The following is an 11,766-nucleotide window of genomic DNA, read 5'->3' as shown; positions in this document are numbered from 1 at the left end:
TGGCAATAAACAATCAGTCATAAATAAGTATATTAATAATGATTACGCTCACTATTGATCTAGATGTTTTTTGCTTCGTAAATGGGAGGGAAAATGGCACTTCTAGACCTGGGTAAAGATGGAGGATACAGGTCAACTTAGAAATAATTTTGGACTGTTTATACATTTATATACAGGGTGGGTGGAAAGAAACTCCTGGACTTCAGAAGGAAGGAACTCAGGTGGTATGTTAACCAGAAAATGCCAATCCTCTGACAGCGCCAGCGTTTTTGGCTTGGCGAGATGTGACTTTTTCCTGTGGAGGTAGACCAAATAAAAAAATAACCCCTCAGTTGGAGGATTACATTCAGCATGTTCTGGCTAGCAGACCATCTGAGTTCCTTCTGAAGTCAGTCAAGGATATTTCCAGATGACTGCAAAACTGGTGCCTATGTGAAATTTTAATGCTGTAGACAAGTTTTACTATTCTACTATCCACATTAAGACTTGCTCCACTACAACTGATTAATAAGATATTAATAATTCTCAATAGGGAGATTCTTTCTTCCCACCCGGTAATAATATGCTCCGAAATGTATAAATAATTATAACCAAAAGTAAAGCCTCACTCCTTTTGTATTTTGGAGTTGGTCTGTAGTGATTTTGCGCTTGCTCAACCTGACGTGCAGAAAACTGCAAAGGGAACCTTCTTATAACAAAGAATTACAATCTAGCAGAATTAGAGATAGTCCACATTACTAATACAACAAAACTGTTGATAGAAAAAGCAAGAGTATAGCGTTTTACTTAACTAAATATGGTCACTTTCCCTTTTAGACAAGATGTCTCCATTAGTTGCCACATTTTAACTATTTTTCAAAAAATTATACAAAAATAACTTTATGTCACAAAAATATAATGTTGAATTAGTTTTAAATATCACATTTAGCACAAATGAGCTATTTTACCCATAGAAAGTGGCATGTTTTGTTTGTTTAGAAAATTCCCATATATCAGCATACCAAAACTGCCTTTCAGATTAGTATTTCAAAAGTAGAGCCACAGTTATTAAGTTATTAATACACACAAGTAAATATTTTTTCATCTTAATGTGAATACATATTATCCAGAATCTGGAAAATCACAAAATACAGAGTAATTCGGCTGATTTTGCCAAAGAAACTGACAGAAAGCAGGGGAAACAACAACCTGCATATTCTATCATGTTTTGCTCACTATACCACAAAGAATTTAAATTTGAGAAAGACTGGATGCATGTAGTACAAACTAAGGGAGGTAACTTGTAGAGAAACGATTCAGCTTTAAAATGACCTTTTTATTTTTTGTTCCTGTACCGTTAACCGTTTGCATAAAAAAAAAAAATGCACTGTACATGTGTATGATGTGACTTATTAAACAAGGCGAGCCACCAGCTGCGGCTTGCCTGTGACCACAATGAGTTAATTAATAAAATTGATGATGAGTACATCAAAAAACATTTGATACAGAAACCCAGCCAGCCATTCACAATAATCCCCCATTACCCTGCTGCAAAGCCTTTCTACTTAGGACACTCAAGCATATCCTTTTTTTACTGCCTACCTCTGACTTTGTAATGTTTGTGTCAGTAAGCCAATCTTCATCAATCTCTCTTTCTCTGTTTTCATTCTGAAGTTCTGACCCAGCCTGCAAGAGTTCATTGGCCCCGAAAGGGCCCCTTTCAGGCTGAGGAATAAGCCCGTTTAGGGAAGTTACACTCCCAGCACGGCGGGGGATGGAAGCAGGATCTGCATCGGCCCCTTGTGGGATGGTTGATTCTAGATGTGAGACGAGCTGTTTAATTTCTCTTCTTTCTTCCTCATCCTGAAATATGTGAGAGGTGTAGTATGTGTGTTGAATGTTTTGTATGGGTATATCTGGCAATAATGTTGTGTTTTGCTCATACTATATTTATTATGCTCGTATTATGTTTGTTATGCTCATATTATGCTTGTATATGTGGTTTGGCTTGTAAGCAAAAAAAAATTTCTGTCTTGGACTTCCTCAGATAGACAATAACGTTTGATTTGAATATATATAAATATTATATAAAAATAAATATATGATAAATGAAAACTAATCATGTAAGATGAATTACCAGAAACATGAAGTTTAGCGAGTTTAATGATGTTTCAAAAAATGCTAGTCAACAAAGTGAACAATGCATTTTATTTCTTAGCTGCTTAGCTCCTTTTTCACCAAAATGCCTCTTACATTTTGTCTCAGTGCATAGAATGACAGACAACAAATATCAAGAGTAAAATAAGTTCAATAACCGAGCATGTAATCCAGTGGTTCTCAACCTTTTACTTGTGACTCCCCCCTGACTAACAAAGGTACGTTTGCACGCCCCCCTTAGACAGCAATGTAAACTAATTTCACTAATACCGGTTTAAGAAACTTTTAAAAAAATGACCACCTTCGCGCCCCCCTTGTAAGCAGGTCGCGCCCCCCCCCCAGGGGGTCGCGGCCCATAGGTTGAGAACCGCTGATGTAATCCCTAAAGTAAATGTTCACACTTAGCAATACAAGTGCAGAATAATATCAGCATTTGCAAAAACTCTACCTCAACATTACGGTCATGCTCTGAGGGCTAATCAGGTGCATGAACAATATGAACAGTAGAAATTGTACAATACAGGAGGAAATAGTGAAAGCTACAGATGATATGGGGCAACAGTAAGGCTGATACGTGTGACCTAAAACTTTGTTTCTTGAACAAATATGTTTAAATGGAAAGACTGTCATCTGTGATAGGGAGGGAGGTCAAACAAGTTGATCATAATAGACAAAGGTTATACATGACATCTTCATTACTATCAATCTTCACCAGCAGTGTTAACTTGGTATCCAAAGGTCAATTTTTCAGACTAAAGTTCTGGATTAATTCCCCTCTTGTTGGGCAAACCAAACTTTGAGACACAGCGGCTGCCTCAAATATAGCCCTTCTTTTTTTTATAGAGGGAGAGGCTCCATCTCCATAACCAGCCACCACCAGTAAATCCCCTTCCACCTGTCAAATTCCGGAGCCTTTGATACCACCTGGGCTGAGGTTTTGGGGTGCAGAAAAACCTTGCCCAGTTGGTTTGAAGCCTGGTTTACAGACCCTGCTCATGATATGGACATCTTCCTTCATATCGTTTATGGGCCAGAAATGTATTCTTCCAAAGGCAAAAAATTACCAGCCAAAATGAATCAATGTTTAACACTGCAAATATTTACTGACTTTACTTTTAACTAATAATACTGTTCCTGAGATTATTTTCACAAAGTTTTCGTTCCTCTCACCTTTGAGTATCTCAGTGCTTCTCTGGCCCAGCTAAGGGCATTTATATATTGGTGGCAGCTGTAAAGCAGTTTGGCGTAAACAATATTGTACCTAGCCACATATTGTCTTGGAAGATCTTCCACATTTTCTGAAAAAAAAAATCATTTAAATAATTTTTAGTACAAAAAAAGAGAGATGACCAAAGCAAACTTGGAAAAGAACAGTAGAGAGCAAGGCAAAGCACATCGGAACCATATGGGCCCAACTGAAGTGGCTGCCCAAAACCTGGTCTGCTGGCAAGGTGTTGTTGCAGCCCTATGCTCCTCGAGGAGTAACAAGGACTAAACTAAAACTAAAACAAAGAGGAAATGTAAAGACTTGTTTTTCATTTTGAAATTTTAGAGCTGGCATAATACAGTCAAGTTTGCATGCTAGAGTTTATAAAAACATAATTCAAGGACTGTCTAATATGCTTTTGTTATACGCAAAGATATGCGCACTCAAAATGAAACCCTTATGCACACCTGAACATACCCAAACCGTTCACTAGTATTTAACAAAAGTCCACACAATGCTAGTCCTTTTCAACCCCACCCCCCTTTATTCACTTCTTGTTACATCTCTGCTTGTCTCCCTTTTGCAAAATCATGATACTCTCAGTCCTTCTTACTTGGTTCTTATTTACGTTTTTATATTTGTCTTTTGTCATCAGTGTTGTATTTGCAGTTTCTGTAGCAGGGGTTGTTTTACAGGGTTGCTTGCCCCATGCCCAGCCATTCTCCTTTATCTGGGCTTGGGGGGTTTCCAGGCATAGTTATTTGTCATCTGTACCGTTGCTTATCCTTCCAGCTTTCATATGTTGTTTTTCTTGTTCTTCTGTCCATCGTATGTTGCCCATGTCTCATTCTTGTTCTTAACCACTAAGAACATGCGACTTAGGAGTGTGAGTATGCACTATATAAATTTTGCATTTATTATTACTATATAATAAAGGATGCTGGAAATGGTGTGTAACAAATGTATCTATACAGAGGCATGACTTCTAGAAATGTCAATAGTTTTGATGGTAAATGAAGACCTGCAGCACATAAGTACAAAGAAGATATAACATACCAATTTGTCTTAGAAGTCTGTGAAATTCTTTATGTCCTTGATGTCCCTGAAACCAAAATGGGATTTAAAGTAATTGTAAAAAGCTGATTTTGTCAATATTTCTGTTTAAAAGCTTTACATCAAAAGAGGCACAAAAAAGCTGTTTATGGATTTGTAATATTTATAAATGTCTATAAAAATTACATGTGATTTATAATCCAAAAGTATCAATGACATCAAAGCTAAAGCTAATTAAGCTAACTCACACATTGCAATGAAGCACACTGTGGGTTTTGCAAGCTTTGTGCACAGTTTGCAAGAGGTCTTGAAGAAAGGTTTGCAAGGATCGAATAAGGTTCTATTTCTTGCAAAGGCATGATCTAAATTGCATGGGCTGTAGCCAGTCATAATGCTTAAAAAGAGGAGGCTCGCTTTTAGTTGCAGCCATTACCGAAACTATATTTTTTGTCAATGTTGTCTACCATATTGCTTACTACCCATAATCCTCTTTACGGATGACCTCACCTTGCAGGCCATTTGCAAGTGGCCTTGCTACGTGGGAGGAGAATGGCGCTGCAAAGCTACATTGTAGGTGAAATCTTGCATGCATAAACCTTAAAAACATTGCAACACGAGAATATCCTTTAAAAATGCTCATGTGCATATCTAAACATAAGCAAGCATGCTCTTACATATGTAATAAAGAAGATGTTGCAAGTAACTAAGAATTCTACTTTCAAACTAATTTCTATGGATATAACTAACCATTCTCAACCAAGATGAGATAACCACAACAAGAGCAGCAGAGTATAGTTGCCGCATGTCTGGTATGATCAAGTGTGGAATAATGAGCTGAATATTCACTTGGGACACAATATAGTAGGAAATATGTGGTCTTGTCAGCTCCACCCAACAAGCCAGATTCACCAACACATCGGCAAGCCAGATGAGGTTCTGTAAGGTCACAATAAATCCAGTATTACACAACACTTTAAGAATTAGCTTGATTACTCAATGGTGTTTCTCACCAATTTTGCTTCGAGACAAATACAGCTCAGGTTAAAAAAAAAAAGTGCATGGTCCCACAAACATACTTTATCTAAGGCATGTTGAAGCAAGCTTGGAATTACAAACTTTTGTTATCACAGTCAGTATCAAACTTGAGATTATTGATAAAAAAAAAAATCCAAAATCCAAAATGAAATATTATATGTATAATTTTTTCTATTCTGGTTTTTTTCTCTTTTCTCTTTCTTTCCTTTACCACCTTTTCATGTCAGATTACTAATAACTATAAAACATGGTGTCTTATTCTTGATGCTCCCTGACCTCAACTGTATTTTTGACACTGCTGACCACAGCATTATCAAACACCATTTTGGTATTACAGTAAAACCTCCCTATTAAGACTTGCTAAAATCCACCAAAGTCAGACTTTAACTGACAGTGGTCTTAACAGAGAGATCAACCAGCCAGCTCTTTATTTCATAAACCATAATTTCAAACACCTGTACAGCATAATGATGACAACAATAGCAATCACAGAACTTATACAGTGCTGTTCCCCAGCCAAATAGAAGCAAATAGACCCGAGGCCCTGATAATACAGTCTGGCCACTCCTTAACTGTCATTCTTTGGTGAGCATTTTATGTCTCAACATAGCATTCTTGCATCAAGCACATGACCTTTGATATCTGAAGTTTCTCTTTATGTCACCCAGCTTTTGTTTGCAGCATGACAGACAAGTTCAGAAAGATCTTTCTAAAAGTTGATGCAATTAAAACACTAGCTTCCTGTCCAGATTGGATTACATCAAATATTTTTCACTGAGTGCAATATGAGTATTTGTGACAAACTTCAGCGACTCAAAATTTAGCAGCTTCATTTGTTCATTTCTTCAAGGAAGAATGATTCTCTGTATCACTACTGAAAACACTGAACTGGCTGTCTGTGCGTATGCACATAAGTATAACCTGTCCCCAGTCTGTCACAATTCTTTCTCTCAAATCTCTTCTGAATATATCTTTGATATTCAGACAACATACACACCCTTCAACATCCTTGCTCTTCCTTTGATTATCATATTATCAGATCTCCCAAGATATGTACCAAGTGTGGTGAGTAGGCCTTTTCATATGTTGCTTAGTTTAGTTAAGTTTATTTCTTGTTGCTCTTTTGAAATCATAGGGCCACAAAGGGCATAGGGCCGCATATGTTGCTTTGGAAGCTGTGCAATTGCTTACTGCACATTTCACAGTGTGGTGAAGACAACTTGTGTGCGTGTGTTGACACTTTCTTATTATTGCTTGCTTTTACCCATCTTTCAGTTTGTCTTCTTTATAAAGCACAATATCTGGGATAAAGTGCTAAAAAATTATTATTCTAGCTGCTCTGGCATTTAGATAAATGTTGTCCCTTGAAATGGACATGATTCAGCTAAAACTGCAAGGATATAAAGAATAAAATATCCAGAAGGCAATGCCAGGAACACTTATCTATATGTGTCAAGTTGTTGGTACCTGAGTTTTAGTCTTAGTTTCCTGCAGCTGGTCTAGAAGGTCAAGACATTTTCTCCCCGACTCAGAGAGTTTGTAGTGGATCTGTCCATGCTCAACGGCGACATTCAGAGACAATGAAGATACAGACAAAGCTGAAATCATAACAGCGTTCAATTTACTTAAGGCAACCAAGAGAAAGCTGACAGCACATATTAATTAGATATAGCCCTGGACTTCTTTTGATGCTACAGTATTCTCTCTCCATGTCAATAGCTGACAAACACCTTAGCATATATTAGCTCAACTTCTCACCACACAGTCAACTGAAATATTTTCTTCTGCACAGAGATAGTTATTGCTGTGCTACAAGTTTCCGCTCTCACAATAAATAAAGTTCTTTTTTCAAATCAAATCTTTTGTGATTATGTGAGCTGTATAGCTTTATTCTGTATCACATTGATGAAGTAACATATCAGAAAATCAGTCCATATTTAGACATCAATGTCTGGTAAGAATAAGAAATGGCCCCAAAACATGTCTGTTCGGAGTGTATCTGTTAATTCAGCTGTTATCTGTTCTTTTTCATTGGGAATTAGAAGTAACCTCGGAACATGTGTCTGTCAATAGTATATCTGTCCATTTTACTTATCCAGACACTCACCTGAGTACAAATAGACTACAGTTTGATGAGGGTTGTAGAATTCTGTTTGGTTCTGAAAAAAATATATTGAAATACATGTAAAAAAAAATTTATACAATAATCCATATGCTGTGCGAGTACAGCAAATATGATTATTGTTTGTCCTTTAAGTATAAACAAATTACACATCTTTAGCTATTTTTGGAATGTCTGTAGCTTGTAGGTAAATGACATAATTTAATGTCAATATTCAACAAGTTTCAAGTAGATAAAAAATTTGCTTAAAATAAATAAAGGATCTGAAATTTTTTTTAGATTTAATATATTTACAAATTTGCCAATACTTGTTTAGGCTAATTTATGTTTAAGGCAAAGAAAGCTACAAATAATCCTCTTAGCATGATGGGCTATGGATCGAGGCTTTGTCGAGCAAGGAAGGTATTTTCTTTATTTTTATTGCAAAGTTCAAGTTTTCTCCTTTCCAAAAATGTATAGGTTTCTTGGCCTAATGTTTACCTCAGATCAGCAATAATAAAAAGCAATCTTCACCCACTGTCGTCTTCTCAGTCTTCAGTTATGTCAGTCATTGTAATGTTATATTTTTATGTGGTGCTAAGACGGTTAATGACTTTTAATGGCTCACCTAACTAGTTGCCCCAATCATTCGGCACTATAAAACTAATACTCTTAAATTTTCAGCATACATCATAATGATTAGATAAAAAGTTATGTTTTAACTTGTAATAAATGCAAATAATGTACATAAGCAATTATATTTTTTTCATTTGACCTTAAAAGGACAAACTGATGTGCAAGGACACACCATTAAATCCTGAATCTAGTTCTGGTAAAGAAATGTACCTTCTCAGCACCAGCTGCTAGCCAAGAGGCAGTTACTGATGCTCGTTCAAGTACTGCAGCCTCCAGATCAGCTTCAGGACAACCTTGTGCCATGTAGTGCTTAACATGTTGCTGTAGATTTGTCACAAGAATTTTAGCTGCTTCGAAGTCAAACATGTAACCATTAATTTTGTTTCGGCATTTTCAAATAGTTTCTCAGCATCATCTTTGAACTTTGCCAGATGATCATCATCATCCTCAGCCACAATGGCATTTGTTCGAGAGTTACTTAAACTCTCCCAAAGCAGTAGAGGGAAAGAAAACAATCTGGAAAAAAGAAAACAACATCTAAAAGTAAAAGTTAAATTTATAAAATACTAGTGCATTGTTTTATGGCTTGAAGAATTTAAACACACACTAGAAAATAACAAAACAAAGTTAAAATATCAATAAGGAAACAAGAGTACACGTACCTCAGTGCTATACATGGTATCACTAAGAATTTCTATGTTTTTAGAAACAGGAATGAAGAGTAATAACCTGTAGCTAAAAATTGTAATGTTAAACTGATAGAACAGTGCAATACAATAATTTTTTAAGACAGATCTAAGTTTCTTCATAGAATTTTAACAAATTTTGCTATGAATGACTTTGTTTCTAAATGTTACTGGTTCTGATTGGTTCTGTTTTAAATAGCATTAAATATAATCCAGTTTCAAAAGCTGAGAATGCATCAGAAACTGAGTTGTTTAATGTATTTTTATTGGATAATTTTTTTCATACCTCCACTCCCGAAATTAAATTTTTTTATATAGCATGAATGCACAAGATAGCCATTCTGAACCTGGTGAGAGTGCTACTTATAGGCAGCTAGGTGACATACCTTTTCAACATTTTCTTGTTTTGAGAAAAGCAAGACTAAAACACCTTGTTATAGGATGATGTCAAAGTGATAAAGTCATGGCTTATGACCACAGAAACATTGGCTGAAAGATTTTTAAAAGTTGGTTGAAATTTAAGGTCTGTGAGATATCAAGGCATTGTCAGATTATTATTATTTGCAGTTTTATACACTTCTTCATAACACGTGCTATGTGATAGATGGGCGTAGCCATTTGGGTCTGATTTAGGACAAAGTGTTTTATCTAGAAACTGAAACAAAATTGCTATTGAAAACAAATTTACTTTTAATTTTACTATTTAAAGTCGACGCGACCTCGATCGTTTGCCTATTCTTATCATTGAAAGCCGTTCTCTATAATGCAAAAAAAAAAAAAAAAATCTACGTCTGGCCGTATACATGGCTACATCGAGATTTTCCGATATCTGCTTAATAACTTCGATACTAAGTTTTTGAACAGGCAAATTCCAATCACCACTCGACCACTATCGAGAATGGCCCCCTCAAACATCCGGCAAGAAGAAATCGAAAGTGGATTATTTCCGGTGTTCGAAGTGATTTCTGAAGCTCAAAGAAAGAAAATGGTTATTATTTTTTTGTTGATTTGTTTTAAGAGGGTCCCCTTTCTTTCTTTATTTTATTTCATGGGGGAAGGAGGAGTCGGGAGGAAAATCATTTCTGCCAATCCCCTTTTTTCGGAGAATTGCACCCGCAACTGTGGAGGAGCTCTTCCGGTTTTTTTTGGTTATGAATGCAAGTGGACGTCTGAAATATGTCAGTGCTAATTACGAAAAAAAAAAGCGAACCAACATTTTTGCAAACATCTCTTTGCTTGAGTTTCAAATAATTTCAATTTAATGGATTGATTAACGATGTTGATCTGTGACAGCACTAGTAATAATTTTTTTATTTTTCAAGTACAGTGAAACCTCGGTTTTCGTCGATATTTTCCGCGAAAATTTTGTTTTGATTTCCGTCGGTTGCCCAGGTGACCTCGCTGTTAAATATTTAGACAAAGGGTTAAAAGAATAACTTTTCTTAATTTGTGCTACCACAGTTTTGTAATTTAAATGAATAAAAAGTTACTTCTGAGTGAGTTAGCGAGCTAGTTGTAACAATTATAAACTAATCGCGATGTAAATAAATCTTAGTATTGTCTTCTTTCCTATATTTTTATTTGCTTTTGCTGGTAATCATATATGTTAAAACCGATCGCGCTGTTTTACATTACACCTAAACATATTAAGGAGACATTTCGATGCCTAATTATAGCTTTAGCAACAGAGATGTGAACTGTATTTAAAATAGTAGATTTGTAGGTGTAGCAATAATAATAGAATTGGCAGTAGTAGGAAGATCAGTAGGAATAGATGTAGTGGTGCATTGTGGTGGTTGCGGCGGCAAATGTGTAAAAGGCTGCTGTTAATTTATTGCACAACAGTCTCTTTTTTATATTTACATAGGCATGATTCACAGGATATTAGATTATAGATATAAGAGCAATTCAATACTTAAGTATATGATCAAAGTTAAGCCACTAGTATAATGTTGTGGTACAGCTAGTAAAGTAGATCACTGACGTGAAGAAAACGTAATAAACAATCACGAAAGGTTCTGTCAAACAACTGGCCGTTTACTTGAAAAAGGGAATGAATGGTTGCTTCTTAAGTAGACATGTTATTGTATGTTTAAAATGCTCGCCACATAGGAACAACAAGAAGATGTAGGTTTAAAAAGTTGTGCTTTCTTTTAGTCATGTGCGTATGTTCAACATTCATTGTTAAAGTGGATAGCACATTAGCTGTGATAGAAAAAGGATCACTACGATTATTGAGTAGGCTAAAGGAAGTCAAATGCCACAATGTTCAAATTTAACATGGCTTAACATCACTATTGCAAACACATTAACACATCAATGGTCAATTTCTTGATCACAAACTGCACTCTTTCATTACAGCCAAGTTTATTTCAAATCAGCATGTGTATAGGACACTGGTAAGCATAATTTTAAGGCATAGAAAACTTCAAAACTATGGACATTTGTATATCAGGATTAAAGTTTTCTGTACAACGCACAAATAGAGTGACATGTAAACAAATTTAGTAAAATGCACTAAAGTGCCAGATAGTACTGAAATAATAGGATCTTTTGTTTAAAAATACAAGAGAGAAATAACAAAATATCAATCATGAAACACATGCGTTTTGTACATAGACGTATACAAAAATGTATATCCTCGTTTAAAAGGAAACCAAAGACTTAATTGTCATGTGTTTACTATTTATATCTATCATACATAAAAGTAATAAATTACCTATATATACATATATACATTTACTGGAGACATATAAAAATAGGTAAATAAATGGACATACGTGTATTGACTGTAGTCATGAATGCACAGAATAATTATCTATACATATACACACATAACAATTCTTACAAAAAACTCTAAACATATCGACTTGTAATTTATTGTACCAAACTTTTGTCTTTGACAGCAAAAT

The 11,766-nt window shown here is 35.4% G+C and overlaps 1 protein-coding gene across 1 annotated transcript; it reads right to left on the bottom strand.

The window, feature by feature from the left end:
• Positions 1-686: 686 nt before the first annotated feature.
• LOC112573505 lies at positions 687-9,789 on the bottom strand. The gene is made up of 8 exons (XM_025253953.1): positions 9,241-9,789; positions 8,379-8,684; positions 7,539-7,590; positions 6,899-7,029; positions 5,144-5,332; positions 4,400-4,445; positions 3,307-3,434; positions 687-1,842 (listed from the first exon to the last, which is right to left on the bottom strand). Exons 2-8 carry the CDS (start codon positions 8,532-8,534, stop codon positions 1,504-1,506), a joined length of 1,041 nt encoding a protein of 346 aa, XP_025109738.1. The 5' UTR covers positions 8,535-8,684; positions 9,241-9,789; the 3' UTR covers positions 687-1,503.
• Positions 9,790-11,766: the final 1,977 nt, after the last annotated feature.

This window comes from Pomacea canaliculata, linkage group LG10, assembly GCF_003073045.1.
Source record: "Pomacea canaliculata isolate SZHN2017 linkage group LG10, ASM307304v1, whole genome shotgun sequence".
NCBI lineage: Eukaryota > Metazoa > Mollusca > Gastropoda > Architaenioglossa > Ampullariidae > Pomacea > Pomacea canaliculata.
The sequence above is the reverse complement of the archived record's forward strand: the minus strand, read 5'-3'. Positions and strand labels throughout refer to the sequence as shown.